A 19,638-nucleotide genomic window follows, 5' to 3' on the forward strand; every position below is an offset into this window, starting at 1 on the left:
CCAAATCAGGCCCTTTGGCCCAACTGGTCCATGGTGCCCTCCCAGCTAGTCCCAATTGTCCATGTTGGCCCATATCCCTCTAATCCTTTCCATCCACGTACTTAGCCAAATGCTTTTTAAATGTTGCTATTATACCCACCTCAACCACTTTCTCTAGCAGCTCATTCCATACATGCACAACCCTCTGTGTGAAGAAGTTGCCCCTCAGGTCCCTTTTTAATCTTCTGTTCACCGATGCCCCCTAGTTTTCAATTCCCTTACCCTGGGAAAAAGACTGCGTGTTCATCCTATTGATGCCCCTAAGTGAGAGCAGACTCGATGGGCCAAATGCCCTGCACTGTGGGGATTCTGTGAAGTGGAAGAGGGAGTAGGGAATTGAGAGTTGTGCTGGTAGAGTTAGAGGAGGTGGTGCTTTCATAAATGGGCAGCATAGACTGTTTGGGCCAAATGGTCTGTTTCTGAGTCTGAGACTGACACACACTGTGATGTGGTAGAACCAGCAACACTTCCAGTGCAGCCAGAGGTCACACATCTGGGGCAGCAAATTTAAAATCGAGTTGAGGAGAAACTGCTTCTCCCAAAGGGTTGTGAATCTGAGGAATTAGCTGTCCCAAAGTGCGGTGGATGCTGGGACAGAGAGTAAATTTAAGCCGGAGTTGGACAGATTTTTAATTGAGAATGGGTTGAAGGGTGATGGGGAGAAGGCAGGAAAATGGGGATGAGAAACATATCAGCCATGATCGAATGGTGGAGCGGACTCGATGGGCCAAATGGCCTAAGTCTGCCCCTATACCTTATGAACTTATCTCATCGTCGTTTCCTCAGCCACTTTGCTTTGATAGCGATAGCCATTGCCACTGCCCCTGTTTTCTCTCCATCGCCCTGTGCACTATTCTTGTTCACTTGGCACTTCACCTCTCCGAGGAGCTTTGTTACAAAGTGGGCTTACATTAACATTGCAATGAAGTTACGGTGAAAATCCCCTAGCCGTTACACTCTGGCGCCTGTTTGGGTAAACTGAGGGAGAATTTAACACGGCCAGTGCACCCTCACCAGCACGTCTTTGGAGTGTGGGAGGAAACCGGAGCACCCAGAGTAACTTTGGAACGTTAACCAGATTTCCCATCAAACCAATCGGGATCCCGATTCATGTTCTCGACAGCGATGTGCTGGAATGTGAGCTGGGGTTTGCAGTATCTTCAGGAGAGGGCGTGGAATTGGGTGCCAAGTATCTGCAACATCTTGCAAACCAGGGGCCCCTGATCCTGCGGGATTTCCCTCATCCGGCTGTGTCTAACTACGGAATGTAAAAAAGGTGGATGTAACTCTTCAACTGACCAGGTCTAACAGTCACCAATCTGACAGCCCCATTGGGAAACTGCGTACCAGCAGAATGCTGAACCCAATGGCCTCCACTTAGCAGAGTGGTCAGCACTGCTGCCTCACAGTGCCAGGGACCTGGGTTTGATTCCTGGCTTGGGTCCCTGTCTGTGTGGAGTCTGCACATTCTCCCCCTGTCTGCGTGGGTTTCCTCCGGGTGCCGCAGTTTCCTCCCACAGCCCGAAAGATGTGCTGGTTAGGGTGCATCGGCTGTGTTAAATTCTCCCTCCGTGTACCCGAACAGGTGCCAGAGTGTAACGGGTGGGGGATTTTCACAGTAACTTCACTGCAGTGTAAATGTAAGCCTACTTGTGACAATAATAAATAAGCTTTATAAACTTTGTTTCTACCACTTTCCCTGGCTTGGCTATCCATGTTCCAGCAATCCTTAACATACATATATATATATATATATATATATATATATATATTTTTATAAATATTCTTTCCTTCCCTTTACAATTAAAACAGAAATGAGGAGGGGTTACTGTAGAGGTTGGGGTATCTGTGGAATTCTCTACCTCAGAGTGCAGTGGATGCTAAAACACTAAACTGATCTAAGGTGATGGTTCGGTTTTTAATTGGTATGATAAGTGGCCTACTGTATTATCGCTAGACTATTAATCCAGAAACTCAGCTAATGTTCTGGGGGCCCGGGTTTGAATCCCGCCATGGCAGATGGTGGAATTTGAATTCAATAAAAAAAAATCTGGAATTAAGAATCTATGATGACCATGAAACCATTGTCGATTGTCAGAAAAAAACCATCTGGTTCACTTCAGGGAAGGAAATCTGCATTCCTTACCTGGTCTGGCCTACATGTGACTCCAGAGCCACAGCAATGTGTATCTGTTTGCCCTGCCCATTGATGGGGGTGGGCGGGGCCTGCTGCGTACTCTGCCTGTGATCAATGGAGAGAAGGGGGGCCCCCCCCGCCAGTAATCTGCAGGTAGTTGGGTGGGGGTGGGGAAGCGGTGATGCAGACTCTACCAGAGATTTGGGGGAGGAGTGCTATATTTTCGGGTGGTGTGTGGAGACATGGGGAGAACGTGCAACTCCGCACAGCCACCCAAGGGCGGAACTGAAACAAACGTTTTGCATTTTGGAAAGTCTAACACAGATAGGAAATATACAATAAATGGCAGAGCCCTTAAGAGTATTGGTAGACAAAGGGATCTAGGTGTACAGATACACAGGTCGCTGAAAGTGGCAATGCAGGTGGAGAAGGTCATCAAGAAGGCAAATGGCATACTTGCCTTCACTGGCCAGAGTATTGAGTTTAAAAATTGGCAGATCATATTGCAGCTTTATAGAACCTTAATAAGGCTTCACTTGGAATATAGTGTTCAATTCTGGTCATCACACTCACTACCAGAAGGACGTGGAGGCTTTGGAGAGAGTACTGAAAAGATTTACCAGGATGTTGCCTGGTATGGAGGGCATTAGCTATGAGAAGAGGTTGGAGAAACTTGGTTTGTTCTCACTGGAGCGACGGAGGTTGAGGGGAAACCTGATAGAAGTCTACGAGATTATGATAGGCATGGGCAGAGTGGATAGTCAGAAGCTTTTTCCCCAGGGTCAATTACTAGAGCCACAGGTTTAAGGTGCGAAGGGCAAGGTTTAAAGGAGATGTATGAGGCAGATTTTTTTATACAGAGTGGTGAGTACCTGGAACTTGTTGCCGGGGGAGGTAGTGGAAGCGTATACGGTAGTGACTTTTAAGGGGTGTCTTGATAAGTACATGAATGGGATGGGAATAGAGGGATACAGTCCCCAGGAGGGTAGGAGGTTTTAGTTGAGTCGGGCAGCATGGTCAGTGCAGGCTTGGAGGGCCAAAGGGCCTGTTCCTGTGCTGTAATTTTCTTTGTTCTTTGAAACCAGGTCCCTGGTGCTATGAGGCGGCAGCGCTAACCACTGTGCTGCCTCATTTAGTAACCAAAGCATCATTAACCACGAATCCTTACTCACGCACCACTCCCAGACCCCTTTTTCTTTCAGTTATCACGCTGCATGATTATTTGCGTGATTTCTTTTTTAAGTTTGATTCCAAAGCTCGATCGTGTTGCTCATATGGGGGTGGCCAGGGCAGGTCACAGTAAACATACACATTCCAACGTGGAAAAAGTTGGCTGCAGGTTGTCTGGACGGGCTTGTGTAAATAATAACTTGCTGTTCTGTAGCAAAATAGTGCCGTGGCCACAATATATCTGAACCTGCTTCCGCTTTCATCAGAAGTTAATAAGAAACAAAACATTCTGACTTGGAAAGATCAGGGGGGTGCTGCCATTCTTCAGTACAGGAAGATGTGGGCCTGTGTTCCTACTTGTCTAACCTGGAATGCTTTTAAATATGTTTTTCTTAATATTTGCTCTTTCATGGGTGTCGCTGGCTGGGCCAGTATTTATTGCGCAATCCCTAATTGTCCCTTGAGAAGGTGGTGTCTTCTTGAACCGCTGCAGTCCACGTCGTGTAGGTACACCCGCTGCCCTGTTAGGGAGGGAGTTTCTGGATATCGACCGAGTGACAGTGGGGGAATGGTCAATTACGTTTTTGAGTTGGGATGCTGAATGAGTCGGAGACAGTGTTGTTCCCGTTATCAGAACGCAAGAACTAAGAGCAGGAGTAGACCATCTGGCCCCTCGTGCCTGCTCCACCATTCAATAAGATCATGGCTGATCTTTTCATGGACTCAGCTCCACTTACCTGCCTGCTCACCATAACAATGCATTTTCTGCCCTTCTCTTCTAAGTTGTAGAGGTTGTGGGTTTGGGAGGTGCTATTGACAAAAGCTTGAACACGGTACACATGACTACCATTGACTCACTGGTGGTGGAAGGAGCGAATGTTCAATGAATGGTGTACTGATCAAGGGGGACTGCTTTATCCTAGATGGTGTCAAGCTCTTTGATTGTTGTTGGAGACGCACTCATCCAAGCAAGTGGAGAGTATTCCATCACACTCTTGGGCAGCATGGTGGCACAGTGGTTAGCACTGCTGCCTCACAGCGCTATGTTCAATTCTGGCCTCAGGTCACTGTCTGTATGGAGTCTGCACGTTTCCCCCATGTCTGCATGGGTTTCCTCCAGATGCTCCGCTTTCCTCCCAGACTCCAAAGTTGTGCATGTTGGGTGGATTGGCCATGCTAAATTGTCCTTAGTGTCAGGCTGATTAGCAGGGTAAATATGTGGGATTTTGAGGATAGGGTGGTTTGTGGTTGATGGGCCGAATGGCCTCATTCTGCCCTGTAAGGATTCAATGATTGTGGGTCTGAGCTGTATCTGTTGCACCGTGCTTCCACTGTCCGACACACAATCAGTCCTGTGTTGTAGCTTCACCATGTCAACACCTCATTTTCAAGTATGCCTCATTCTGCTTGTGGTGTGCCCTCAATGACCCAGGGTTAGATCCCTGCCTGGATGGTAAGAGTGAGGAGTGAGGTGTGCATGAGGTTAGGGATTGTGATTCTGTACAATGCTTCTGAGATGGCGGCTCACTGTATGGCCAGCCTGGAACTGCCAGACTTGTTTGCAATAAATTTGTGGGATGTGGATGTCGCTGGCTAGGCCAGCATTTATTTCCCACCACTAATTGCCCTTGACAAGGTGGCGGTGAGCCTTGAGTCACTGCAGTCTGTGGTGTAGGTACACCCACAGCGCTGTTAGGGAGGAAGTTCCAGGATCATGACCCAGTGACATTGAAGGAACAGCAATTATAGTCAGGGTGGCATGTATTTGATACTGGGAGAGTGGAGGTTTTCCGATGTGTTTCAATCACACAATTCCTACAGTGCAGAAACAGGCCATTCAGCCCATTGAGTTTGTACTGACAATCCCACCCAGTTCCTTTTCCTGTAGCACCATATATTTACCCAACTAATCCCTCTAACCTATGCATCCTGGGACACTAATGGGCAAGTTAGCATGGTCAATCACCCTAACCCGCACTGCTGGAGGAAACCCACACAGACATGGGGAGATCTTGCAGACTCCGCACAGATAGTGACCCAAGCTGGGAATCGAACCCAGGTCCCTGGCGCTATGAGGCAACAGTGCAAACCACTGTGCCACCCTAGCCTCTCTGAAATGTTCCCATTTTCTTTCTCATCCAACAGTGAAAGGATAAACTTTAGTGTCCAGGAATATTTATCCCCTTTAGTCTGATTTATTGTCAGAAACTCTCATGCTTCACAAGGGGCTTACAAGAAAGTGGCAACAGTTGGAGACACGGTGGTACAGTGGTCAGCGCTGCTGCCTCACAACACGAGGGACCCGGGTTCAATTCCAGACTCGGGCACCGAATGTGTGGAGTCTGCATGTTCTCCCCATGTCTGTGTGGGTTTCCTCCAGGTGCTCCAGTTTCCTCCCACAGTCCAAAGATGTGTGGGTTGGGTTGATTGGCCATGCTAAATCAATCCTTTGTGTTGGGGGGATTAGCAGGGTAAATATGTGGGACTACACAGATAGAGTGGGATTTTGGTCGGTACAGACTTGATGGGCTGAATGGCCTCCTTCTGCACTGGAGGGATTCTGTGAGGAAAAGGTGAACTGTTGAAAAATTAGATTTAATGATAAGTCACAAAGGATGGTAATTATTTTGAAGGCTAGAAATTTGAACCATGTGTGTGAGCACTTTCTGATGGTGTTTCCAGTCTGCATGTTTTATGTCAGCACCCAGAGTTACTAAAGTTTAAAGTTTCAAATGAACTTGAGAGAGACCCCGTGCTGACGATCTGCCCTCTTAAATGGATCGGCGTTGCCCTGTTTGCAAGTGAATGCTTGGATACACAAACTAACACACATGCACCTATAGTCTTTGTTTCAAATGGTCACAATTTAACACCACAATTAATAAAAGTGTTAGTAAGTGTGCAACTTTATCATAGAACCCCTACAGTGCAGGAGGAGGCCATTCAGCCCATCGAGTCTGCACCAACAACAATCCCACCCAGGCCCTATCCCTGCAGTCCCATGCATTTACCCTGCTAATTCCCCTGACACTAAGGGACAATTTAGCATGGCCAATCCACCTAACCCTCACATCTTGAGACACTGGGGGGAAATTTGGCTTGGCCAATCCACCTGACCTACATGTCTTTCGGACTGTGGGAAGAAACCAGAGGTCCCGGAGGAAATCCACTCTGACACAGGGAGAACGTGCAGACTCCACACACACACGCTCACCCGAGACTGGAATCAGACCAGAGTCCCTGGTGCTGTGAGGCAGCTGTGCAAACCACTGTGCCACCCTGCTGCTTTCTGAAGCTGAATTCTACCAGCTGCCGTGCTTGGGATTTGAACCCAGGTCCCCGGAATAGCCTGTGTCTCCAGATTACCAATGCAGTGACATCCCTCTAAAAACATCAAATATTTGGTGGGATTTTCTGGTTGTGCTCACCTGCCAAGGTGGGAAATTTCCATCCGAGGTCAATGGCCTTGTGCATGGTCTGCCGAATGTTCTGTCCTGCCCACTACAATTTCTACGGCGAGCGGGAGGGAAAAATTCCATCTGTGATGTGTTGATCCTTTCTCTAAAAAGGGGTCTTTCTCTTTAATTTTGCTACCTTGCTCCCCCACCTCTCGAGCACTGCTAGTCTTCATGTGAGGCAGATTCAAGTGGACAAGTTGGGCCGAAGGGTCTATTTCCATTTGGAATATTATGAGCAGTTTTGGACCCCATTTCTAAGGAAGGATGTGCAGGCCTTGAGAAGGATCCGGGGGAGGTTCGTTAAAATGATCCCTGGAGTGAAGAGCTTGTCGTATTCGGAACAGTTGAAGGCTCTAGGTCTGTACTAATTGGAATTTAGAAGGATGAAGGGGGATCTTATTGAAACTTACAGGATACTGCGAGGCCTGGATAGAGTGGATGTGCAGAGGATGTTTCCACTTGTAGGAAAAACTAGAACCAGAGGGCACAACTTCAGGCTGAAGGGACGATCCTTTAAAACAGAGATGAGGAGGAATTTCTTCAGCCAGAGAGTGGTGAATCTGTGAAACTCTTTGCCGCAGAAGGCTGTGGAGGCCAGGCCATTGAGTGTCTTTAAGACAGAGATAGGCAGGTTCTTGATTAATAAGGGGATCAGGGGTTTTGGGGAAAAGGCAGGAGAATGGGGATGAGAAAAAAATCCACCATGATTGAATTGCGGCACAGACTCGATGGGCCAAGTGGCCTAATTCTGCTCCAGTATCTTATGGTTTCCATGCTGTAAACATCTTCTACCCCCACCTCACTCATCATAAGCCTCCAACGCGAAATCCTAACCAGGATTAGCAGACCCCAGCCTCAAATGCTTGACATTTAAAACTTTGAAATGAAGACAGTTTAACCTTCTTACTCTTGGAGTCTGTTAGAAGTTTATTTATTTAATTGAATCATGATTTGGATAATGCCATTTGAGTGATTTGTGACATATTTAACCTCCACCCCAGAGAAAAAATGGAAATATTCTTCATGTCAGTTTGACATCATAACCATTTCCAATTTAAAATGCTAAAAAGACAGAGGGAACAATTGTCGTTTAACTGTTTCACTGCACCACTGCTGTTAAATTTATTTATTAGTTTCACAAGTAGGCTTGCATTAACACTTCAATGAAGTTACTGTGAAAATCCCCCTAGTTGCTACACTCCGGCACCTGTTCGGGTGCACTGCGGGAGAATTTAGCACAGTCAATGCGCCTAACCAGCGCATCTTTCGGACTGCAGGAGGAAACCAGAGCACCCGGAGGAAACCCACGCAGACACAGGGAGAACGTGCAAACTCCACACAGACAGTGACCCAAGTTGGAAATCGAACCCGGTCCCCTAGTGCTGTGAGGCAGCAGCGCTAACCACTGTGCCACTGTGTTGCCCAATTGTACAACAGAATTTGTTAAAAAAAACCACAGTATGTAAATGATGTGTGTCATTATTAATGTACAAATCAGTCAACAACAGAAGGCGAGGAAGAGATAGCCATCATTGGGCTGGCACAGTGATTAGCACTGCTGTCACTCAGCACCAGTGACCTGCGTTCAATTTCTGCCTCGCGTGCCTGTCTGTGTGGAGTTTCCATGTTCTCCCCATGTCTGCGTGGGTTTCCTCCAGATGAATCATAGAATCCCTACAGTGCAGAAGGAGGCCATTTGGCCCATTGAGTCTGCACTGACCACAATCCCACTCGCCCTATCCCCGTCACCCAACTTATTTACCCTGATACTACGGATAATTGAGCATGGCCAATCGACCTAATCCACAAATGTTTGGAGTGTGGGAGTAAACCGCAGCACCCAGAGGAAACCCACGCAGACTCGGGGAGAACGTGCAGACTCCACACAGACAGTGACCCAAAGCTGGAACTGAACCTGGGTCCCTGACACTGTGAGGCAGCAGGTGCTAACCACTGTGCCGCCCAGGGTGCTCTGGTTTCCTCCCACACTTCAAAGATGTGCAGAGCCTAGTGGTATTGTCACTAGTCTGTTAATTTAGAAACTCAGCTAATGTTCTGGGGACTTGGGTTCAAGTCGTGCCACGGCAAATGGTGGAATTTGAGTTAAATTTAAAAAAAAAATCAGGAATTCAGAATCTACTGATGGCCATGAAATCATTGTCGATTGTCGGAAAAACCCATCTGGTCCACTAAAGTGCTTTAGGGAAGGAAATCTGCCGTCCTTACCTGGTCTGGCCTACATGTGACTCCAGAGCCACAGCAATGTGGTTGACTCTCAACTGCCCTCAGGCAACTAGGGATGGACAATAAATGATAGCTAGCTAGTAACGCCCATGTCCCAAAAATGAATTTTAAAAAAAGTTAGGTGGATTGACCCCGCTAAATTGCCCCTTAGTGTCTGAAGATGTGTGGGTTCGGTGGAAATGTGATTTGATTTGATTTATTATTGTCACGTGTTAATGTACAGTGAGGAATATTGTTTCTTGCGCGCCATACAGATAAAGCATACTGTTCATTGAGAAGGAAAAGAGAGAGAGTGCAGGGTGTAGTGTTACAGTCATAGCTACGGTGTAGAGAAAGATCAACTTAATGCAAGGAAGGTCCATTCAAAAGTCTGATGGCAGCAGGGAAGAAGCTGTTCTTGAGTGACCTCAGACTTTTGTATCTTTTTTCCGACAGAAGAATGTCCAGGTATGTGGGGTCCTTGATTATGCTGGCTATTTTTCCGAGGCTGTGAGAAGTTTAAACAGAGTCAGTGAATGGGAGGTTCGTTTGAGTGATGGATTGGGTTTCGTTCACAACCCTTTGTAGTTCCTTGCGGTCTTGGACAGAGCAGGAGCCATACCAAGCTGTGATAATCTGGAAAGAATGGTTTCTGTGCTGCAGCTGTAAAAGTTTGTGAGGTTACAAGGATAGGGCAAGGGGTGAGCCAGGGTGAGTTGCTCTGTCAGAGATTTGGTACAGATTCAATGGGCCGAATGGCTTCCTTCTGCACTAAAGGAATTCTATGATAATTTCTGGTAGTTTGCCCAGCTATGATTGCCATCCAGTTAAATATTCTGCTTATGGGGACAACACATAGTGAAAATGCTGAGGCAGCGCGTGGCCATTGATGGTCTAATTGTATTATATATAAGAAGGAGGAATTATTTATGACTCCTTCAGTTTGTATTTCATAAAATCATTTATAAGATATCTATAATATTTATAAAGCATTCCCATATCAGAATCCTGCTGTCAGCACAGTTAGGATTTTATATCCAGTGTTTGTATTTGATATTTTTGCCTGTTTACTATTCCCTGTCATTGTCAACCCAATTCTCTCCAACCCTGCTTTAGATAGACACCAGCTTGGGGTGGCACAGTGGTTAGCACCGCTGCCTCACAGCACCAGGGATCCAGGTTCGATTCACGTCTTGGTGTCACTATCTGTACAGAGTCTGCACGTTCTCCCCGTGTCTGCGTGGGTTTCCTCCAGTTTCCTCCTACAGTCCAAAGATATGCGGGTTAGGTGGATTGGTCATGCAATATTGCCCCTTAGTGTCAGCGGGACTAGCTAGGGTAAATGCATGGGGTTATGGGGATAGGACCTGGGTGGGATTGTGGTTGGTGCAGACTCGATGGGCCAAATGGCCTCCTTCTGCACTGTAGGGAATTCTAAACTGAATTCAGTATTTTTTTAAATGTGTATCCCCGGTGTGTGGGCATTTGTTGTTTGTTCCTCGGTGTCCTTGAGAAGGTGGTGGTGAGCTATTTACTTCAACTTGTAGCAGTGGTCTTCCCCCTGCATCTGCTGCCCTTGTCCTTCTAGGCAATGAAGGTTTGGAAGCAGCTATTGAAGGAGTGTGTTTCTGCAGTGCATCCTGTGGATGGTACACACTGCTGCTACTGAGTGTCGTTGGAGGGAGTGAACAGGAGGGTGAGGGGGAAGATGAACGGGTTGCTCTGAGCTGGACAGTGCCAAGTCTTTTTTAGTGTCATTGGAGTCCCACACATCCAGGCAATTGGAAAAAAAATTCTATCATGCTCCTGGATTACAAGTGCTGCAGAGGTTAGAGCAGTCATTAGATGTGGCATGCAGTTTCTGGTCAATGGTGAGCTCCCAGGATATCTTTAGTGGGGGATTCAGTGATGATAATGCCATGGATTCTCATGGGGACACAGTTAGGCTCTGACTTGTTAACAGTGGTCATTGCCTGGCACATGTGTGGTGGCACAAGTTTCATTTGCCACTTATTATCCAAAGACTGCACGTTTTGTCCAAGTCTTGTTGCATGTGCGTATGGACTAACTCATTATCTGAAGAATTATGGAACAAAACTGAACACTTTACGATCATGAGTGATTACCTGAGCTTGTGCTGGAGGCAAGGACTCTGATGGAGCATCTGAAGATGGTTGCACCTTCCTCCCTGCCACTTACAGGAGAACAATCTGTGTGATTTCCTGCCCGAAACACTGGTCGTTTTCTGGGAAATGTCCCATGGCTCTGCTGGTCTCAAGATTCCACCAAACGCGAGGGTGGAATGTTCTGCTGGAAATTGGCGGAATTCTCTCCTCTTCTTCCGGTAGGTCGACCTGCTCAAAACCGAGAGCGAATCTCGAACCCGCCAACTCGGACAGGAAGTTATCAGCTGAGACTAGATGTTCTGTCAGCATGGTGCAGCCATGGCCGCTGGCATGTATCACCCTGCTCAGCAATGTGAATGGAAGAGTGAGGAGACGTTACTTTAGAAATAGAGTAGGGAATTAGGAAGCACTTCTGGAGGGGAAATCTGGAATTGCATCCAAAAAAAGGACATGGATCAGTGATGGGCAGCCTGGACTAGTGAGTGGGCCGCATGATTGGCCCTCCTTCATCTCAATGGGTTGCAAGATTGAAATCAGGCTTGTTCACTAACCGTGACCCCCATGAGTAAGATTAAATACATTTAATACACGCCGAATATTTCATGACTTATAGAAAATGCTTCATCATTTATATAATTAATAGAACTGTTGTCAACTTGGGCGGCACAGTGGTTAGCACTGCTGTCTTACAGCGCCAGGGACCCGGGTTCAATTCCCGGCTTAGGTTACTGTCTGTGTGGAGTTTGCACATTCTGCCTGTGTCTGTGCGGGTTTCCTCCGGGTGCTCTGGGTTTCCTCCCACAGTCCAAAAGACGTGCTGGTTAGGGTGCATTGACCCGAACAGGCGCCGGAGTGTGGCGACTAGGGGATTTTCACAGTAACTTCTTTGCGTGTTTAATGTAAGCCTTACTTGTGACACAAATAAATAAACTTTTAAAAAAACTTCAAATGGTAAAGACAAAAGAAATATTGGCTCTTTGGACAAAGAGGGAGCGCACGGCTCTCACAGTCAATGTTGTGAGCAATCAGCACCCACCTCACTTCACTCGCCCTTGCTTTACATGTGAATCACTTCAGTCACACCCGTAGGAAAAAAACTACACGGACAGAGATCAGCGGGATGTGGCAACCCTGCAAGTCAATACAATGTCTCGTGGGACTGCACTCAGAACTCAGAAGGGCCACATGTGACCCCCGGGGTTGCAGGTTCCCCACTGTTGCTACGGTGGATGTTGGGGGACAGCTGAAGGTTTCAGAATTGAGGTTTTGGTTGTTTGGGAGGGGCGTGTGGTTTGGGAGGGGCGACGGGGAGCAAAACAAATAGATTTTGAAAAACATATCAGCCGTGACCTCATTGAATGTGTAGGTCGGGTGGATTGGACATGCTAAATTGCCCCTTAGTGTCCAATGATGTGCAGGTTAGGTGGATTGGCCATGGTAAATTGCCCCTTAGTGTCCAAAGATGAGTAGGTTAGGTGGATTGACCATGGTAAATGTGTGAGGTTATGGGGTAAGATACACTGACAGACAGTCGTTGAAGATTTGATGGGCCAACTGGTCTTTTTCTGCTCCATAGGGATTTTATGATTCTATAACCAGTGGAACAGACTTGGGGCTGAATGGTCTCCTGTTTCATGCAAGAGCAAATGTATCACTTGAATCAGTTGTGAATTAATATTCAGATGGCTGTCCAATTTTAATCCATTTTTTTAAAAAAACGGAATTAAATATTCTCGAGCTGTCACATTAAACTCTCACAAAGTATTGAAAAATATTTTGCTGCATCAGGTAAATTTAAGATTAATTGCAAAGGACCAGTTTCTGTTTATTAAACTGCAGAAATCCGATAATACAGAACAGGTAATTTGCAAGAACATTCTGGATAGGAAACATTTTCTCTGCGAGGATAATTGATTACTTTTTTTTCAGTATAATAGGACTTTGATTATGGATGAGGTTAGGTTCACTTTATGCTCTCTCGTGGTCAGTATTGTCACAATGATGACTTGGATGCATCATACTGTCAAGCAATATTTCAAAGCTGTTTTTAAAAACATTGATTTGAAAGTGGTTGGAACCTTTAAATAATCCAATGCTCCAACTAAAGCAGAACACAGCGGCGGCACAGTGCGTTAGCACTGCAGTCTCACAGCGCCAGGGTCCTGGGTTTGATCCCTGGCTCGGGTCACTGTGTGGAATCTGCACGTTCTCCCCATGTCTGTGTGGGTTTCCTCTGGGTGCTCCTGTTCCCTCCCACAGTCCGAAAGATGCGCCAGTTAGGTGCTAAATTCTCCCTCAATGTACCCGAACAGGTGCCGGAGTGTGGCTTTTGGGGGATTTTCACAGTAACTTCATTGCAGTGTTAATGTAAGCCTACTTGTGACACTAATAAATAAACTGAAACACAGAGTCAGAAAACATGCAGAGTACGGGGAGTCAGAATTTTGTATTAACAAGTGAAATTGTCAAGATAATTTTATATCCAGGTCTGATGTACATAAGAACATAAGAAATAGGAGCAGGAGTAGGCCATCTAGCCCTTCGAGCCTGCCCCGCCATTCAATAAGATCATGGCTGATCTGTCGTGGCTCAGTTCCACATTCCCGCCCTCTCCCCATAACCCTTAATCCCCTCGCTTATCAAAAACCCATCAACCCACATCTTAAAAATATTTAGTGAGGCAGCCTCCACCACCTCAACGGACAGAGAATTCCAGAGATTCACCACCCTTTGAGTGAAGAAGTTCCTCCTCAACTCCGTTCTAAACCGCCCCCCCTTTATCTTGAGGCTGTGCCCCCTAGTCCTACTGTCCTTTCTGAGCGGGAAGAGTCTCTCCACCTCTATCCTATCCATCCCATTCATCATCTTATACGTCTCAATGAGATCTCCCCTCATTCTTCTAAAGTCTAACGAGTACAAGCCTAGTTTATTCAGCCTCTCCTCATAGCTCAACCCCCTCAACTCCAGCATCAGCCTAGTAAACCTCCTCTGCACTCCCTCCAAGGCCAAAATATCCTTGCGTAAGTACGGCGACCAAAACTGCACACAGTACTCCAGCTGCGGCCTCACCAATGCCCTATACAGCCGCAGCAAGACCTCCCTACTTTTATATTCAATCCCCCTCACTATGAAGGCCAGCATCCCATTCGCCTTCCTGACCACCTGCTGCACCTGCAGGCTGGGTTTTTGCGACTCATGCACAAGGACCCCGAGGTCCCTCTGCACCGTCGCCTGCTGCAGTTTTTCGCCACGTAAATAATAGTCCTTCCTACCATTATTCCTACCAAAGTGGACCACCTCGCACTTGCCAACATTAAATTCCATTTGCCAGTTCCTGTATTTATAAAAAAATCATTAGAAAACAACATAGCAGCAGATTGCTGGAGGACAAATGTGATTGCTATATTTAAAGAAAAAGGAAATTGAACAAGTTAAAGAGACTTTTTTTATTCCTTCATGTGGTTAGCACTGCTTCCTCAAACACCAGGCATCTAGATTAAATTCCTGGCTTGGGTCACTGTCTGTGTGGAGTTTGCACATTCTCCCCATACCTGTGTGGGTTTCCTTTGGGTGCTCTGGTTTCTTCGGGGAACTTGTGTGGACCATAAAGACCGGCATGTACCAGTTAGGTCAAGAAAAGATGTTGATGCGCTCTGTAAATTACTTTGAATTTGAAGTTAACTGTGCTATAATCTGTTGGAAGTATCATTGAATTTTCTGGTCATTTACTGGACTAAAGTGTCCCACTTTCTCTAATTTACCCACCATCTGTTTTATGCTGTTCCTCAAAGTTTATCTTCCCCAGTTAATGTTTTACTTCCACGGTTTAAATTTAAAAGATAATTAATTGTGGGGTAGCTGAAATTTGAATGTTCAACATCCCTCCTCCAAAGTGACATTTTCTAAGTTTTTTTCTCTGTTTTGTAGGAGCTTCATGGTTTGCGAATTTCTTCCTTGAATTACGCGGTTTGTTGAATCACCTATCAATGAGGACATCTGGGATGGCTACCTTCAAGCAGCAGAGGGTGGAGGAGTTTTATGAAATTGGAGAGGAACTGGGAAGGTAGGAGATTTTGCTTAACTAAGCTGTATGTTGAAGTGTGAAATTTCGAGATACATTCTGAAGATAAATCTACGTTGACCCTTAGCTTTGTGTGATCTCCAGTGTGTAAACTATGCTCGGAAGTCTTGACTGCGTCAACGATTTTTAACCCCATACTGTTTGCCCTTCCTCATCTTTAACAATGTTTCCTCTGTTGGTTTTGGGGCAATCTCTATGGGGGGAGTTCAAAGTCTCTCCCATCTTTGCTGGTCCTCTGACGCTGCTTTGGAACTAGTTACTCAAAAGTGATGTTCTAATGGTATGCTGCACACAAATAGTTAGTGTTTGAATGAACACTTCATTGTTACCATGTAGTTTATGGGGAGGCGATGGCCTAGTGGTATTATCGCCAGACTGTTAATCCAGAAACTCAGCTAATGTTCTGGGAGCTGGGTTCAAATCCTGCCACAGCAGATGGTGGAATTCAATAAAAAATTTCTGGAATTAAGAATGACCATAAACTATTGTTGGAAAAACCCATCTGGTTCATTAGTGTCCTTTAGGGAAGGAAGTCTACCATCCTTACCTGGTCTGGCTGACATGTGACACCTGAGCCATGGCAATGTGGTTGACTCTCAACTGCCCTCGGGCAACTAGGGATGGGCAATGAATGCTGGCCAACCAGCAATGTCCAGGTCCCATGATTGAATTAAAAAAAGAGTTTTGAATCAATATTTAATTGTTACTGTGTAGTTTTTGAATTAGTGGCAAATAGAAAGACAAATTATTGAATCGATATAAATTGGGAGAGGTGGATATCAGTGAGACTTGGAGTCCTCGCGCACCAGTTGCTAAAGTAAGTGTGTAGGTACGTTAGGCAGTAAAGAAGGCAAATGGTGTTGGCCTTCAAAGCGAGAGATTTGAGTACAGGTATAGGGATGTTTTGCTGCAATTGTATAGGGTGTTAGTGAGGCCACACCTGGAGTATTGTGTGCAGTTTTGGTCTCCTTATCAGAGGAAGGATGTCCTTGTTATAGAAGAAGTACAACAAAGGTTCATCAGGCTGATTGCTGGGATGGCAGGTTTGCCAATTAGGATTATATTCACTGGAGTATGGAAGAGTGAGAGGGGATCTCATAGAAACTTAAAAAATTCTAACAAGGTTAGACAGAGTAGATTCAGAAAGAATGTTCTCAATGATGGGGGAATCCAGAACTAGGGGCGGTCATAGTTTGAGGCTAAGGGATAAACCTTTTAGGACTGAGGTGAGGAGAAATTTCTTCACCTGGAGAATGGTGAATGTGTGGAATTCACTCCTGCAGAAAGTAGCTGAGGCCAAAATGTTGTGTGATTTCTAGAAGCAATTAGATTTCGCTCTTGGGGCTAAAGGGATGAAGGGATATGGAGGAGGGGGATCAGAATATTGAATTTGATAATCAGTCATGATCAAAATGAATGGCGAAGTAGGCTCGAAGGGCCAAGTGGCATCCTCCTGTTTCTAGTTTCTGTGTAGTACTTCATTTTTATTGCTTGTGTTTGAATGAACATTTCACTACTATACAGTTGAATTAGATGTTGCATTAGCTTCAGTTAGAAAGCACTATATGTAAAAAAAAACAAGTCTTAAGCTGTACCTTGCTGTAGTCACTGGCAGTTATGAACTGAGATGAGGAGGAATTTCTTCAGCCAGAGGGTGATGAATCTGTGGAATTCATTGTCACAGAGGAGGCCGGGTTATTGAGTGTCTTCAAGACAGAGATGGATAGGTTCTTGATTGCTAAAGGGATCAAGGTTATGGGGAAAAGGTGGAAGAATGGAGTTGAGAAACTTATCAGCCATGGTTGAATGGCGGAGCAGACTCGATGGGCTGAATGGCCTAGTTCTGCTCCTATGTCTTATGGAAAGAAGTCTCACAACACCAGGAGTTCTCCCACCCACCTGACGAAGGGACAGCCAGTTCCGAAAGCTTGTGGCATTTGCTACAAATAAACCTGTTGGACTTTAAGCTGGTGTTGTGAGACTTCTTTCTGTTTTTACCCCAGTCCAACGCTGGCATCTCCACACCTATGTCTTATGACCAAAGAGGAGTGGACCAAATCTGCAGATTACAAGAAGGGATAATAAAATCTAACTCATGTTTTTGTGATGATGCCTCCAATTGTACCATTTAACTGTTTACAAATGTCTACAAGGCTTTTGCCTCCATTACACGTTTCTGGCCTACATTAAGAGCAGAGTGTAGCACCCAGAAACTCTTTTGCTGCCACCCTTGTAACTTCACAGTGTTTGTGGAGTTACAGAGTGCCGCTCCCATCTTTATACTTTAATGTCCAGTACTCCATTCTTATCCACATTGAATTTGTTGTCTGTCTGTTTGAACTCTCTTTTGTAAACCTCTTGACCGCTTCCTGAGAATCAGTGCGATTCTGAACCTTCCCCATTGCTTTTCCCAACTGTTAGCAATCATTAAATAGACACAGTGGTTAGCACTACTGCCTCACAGCGCCAGGGACCCAGGTTCGATTCCCGGCTTCTAGTCACTGTATGTTCGGAGTTTGCACATTCTCCCCATGTCTGCGTGGGTTTCCTCCAGGTGCTCAGGTTTCCTCCCACACTCCAAAGGTATGCTGGTTAGGTGGATTGGCCATGCCAAATTGCCCTTTAGTGTCAGGGGGATTAGAAGGGTAAATGCAAGGGGGTAAGTGAATAGGACCTGGGTGGGATTGTTGTCCCGATGGGCCGAATGGCCTGCTTCTGCCTTCTGGCCTTGGGGGTGAGTGCAGCCAGAAAATCCCGCCAAATATTTGATGTTTTGAAGGGGAGATGGTGGCATAGTGGTAACGTCGCTATGCTGGAGACACAGAATATTCCGGGGACCCAGGTTCAAATCCCAGCACGGCAGCTGGTGGAATTCAACTTCAAGGGCGGCACAGGGGTTAGCGCCACTGCCTCACAGTGTCAGGGACTCAGCTTTGATTCTGGCCCTGGGTGACTGTCTGTGCGGAGTTTGCACATTCTTCATGTGTCTGCATGGGTTTCCTCCGGGTGCTCTGCTTTCCTCGCACAGTCCAAAGATGAGCGGGTTATGTAGATTAGCTGTGGTAAACACGTGGGGTTACGTGGGTGATAGGGTGGGGCAGAGGGTAAGATGCTCTCTCAGAGACTTAGTGCAGAATCATTTGGCCGAATGGCCTTCTCCTGCACTGTAGGGATTCTACAAATGGAGTAGTCCACTCAACAGGTTCAGGACAAGCCATGGCCTCCACTTGGACAACCCCGACAGAGGGAGCATTAGTGCCAGCCCGTATGTGCCTGTGGGATACAGCAAACTGTCTCCACGTCATAGAATAGCACCCAATCCACAGACACAGCGGAGGCCCATCCACAGAACACAGCAGGACCCAGACAAAGCTGCCTGGCTTAGGGACTTTGCATTCACTGAATAAAGTTTTAAAAAATAGAGCAAATTTGATGAATGACTTGTTAACAGATGCACATGAGGAACACGACTGCTCTGAGCTTGTTTGACTTCTTTGAGGAAGTGACGTCAAAAGTGAACCCACAAAGCAATCAGGTGATGTGGTCTCCTTTGACTAAGAGCCTCACGGGAGGCTGCCGCATGTTTAGTGCTGTTGGAAATCAAGGTTAAAAACTGAAAAGTAGGGTTTAAAAAGAATTGGCTGAAGGGGAAGAAACACTTTCCCTTTAAAGGTGAGGGAACAGTACTTATCAGAGAGTCCAGAAGATTCATGATGAGGTCCCCCCCATTATGGTTTGGGTTCAGAAGCCCAACATCAACTGTCATAGAATCCCTACAGTGCAGGAGGCCATTCGGCCCATTGAGTCCACAATAATCCTCTGACAGAGTATCTTACCCAAGCCCTCTTCCCCTACTACATCCCCGTAACCCCACACATTCCCCATGGCTAATCCACCTAATCTACAGACCTTTAGACTTTTTATTTGTTCATGGGATGTGAGCATTGCTGGTTGGGTCAGCATCTGCTGCAGTGGGATTTGAACTCAGGTTCATAAGAACATAAGAACATAAGAAATAGGAGCAGGAGTAGGCCATCTAGCCCTTCGAGCCTGCCCCGCCATTCAATAAGATCATGGCTGATCTGTTGTGGCTCAGTTCCACATTCCCGCCCTCTCCCCATAACCCTTAATCCCCTCGCTTATCAAAAACCCATCAACCCGCTTCTTAAAAATATTTAGCGAGGCAGCCTCCACCACTTCAACGGGCAGAGAATTCCAGAGATTCACCACCCTTTGAGTGAAGAAGTTCCTCCTCAACTCCGTTCTAAACCGCCTCCCCTTTATCTTGAGGCTGTGCCCCCTAGTCCTACTGTCTTTTTTGAGCGGGAAGAGTCTCTCCACCTCTATCCTATCCATCCCATTCATCATCTTATACGTCTCAATGAGATCTCCCCTCATTCTTCT

General features: G+C 46.2%; 1 protein-coding gene across 3 annotated transcripts in view; it reads left to right on the top strand.

Moving 5' to 3' along the window:
- The window catches only part of dapk2b (death-associated protein kinase 2b), a 140,676-nt gene that overhangs the window by 12,027 nt on the left and 109,011 nt on the right, over nucleotides 1-19,638 (top strand). For all 3 annotated transcript variants that reach the window (XM_080216105.1, XM_080216103.1, XM_080216104.1), the window contains exon 2: nucleotides 15,081-15,216. In XM_080216105.1, coding sequence (XP_080072231.1) covers nucleotides 15,081-15,216 — 136 coding nt within the window. The remainder of the gene's footprint in view (nucleotides 1-15,080; nucleotides 15,217-19,638) is intronic.

The sequence above is a fragment of the Carcharhinus amblyrhynchos genome, chromosome 32 (assembly GCF_965287045.1).
Source record: "Carcharhinus amblyrhynchos chromosome 32, sCarAmb.v2.hapA, whole genome shotgun sequence".
Lineage (NCBI taxonomy): Eukaryota > Metazoa > Chordata > Chondrichthyes > Carcharhiniformes > Carcharhinidae > Carcharhinus > Carcharhinus amblyrhynchos.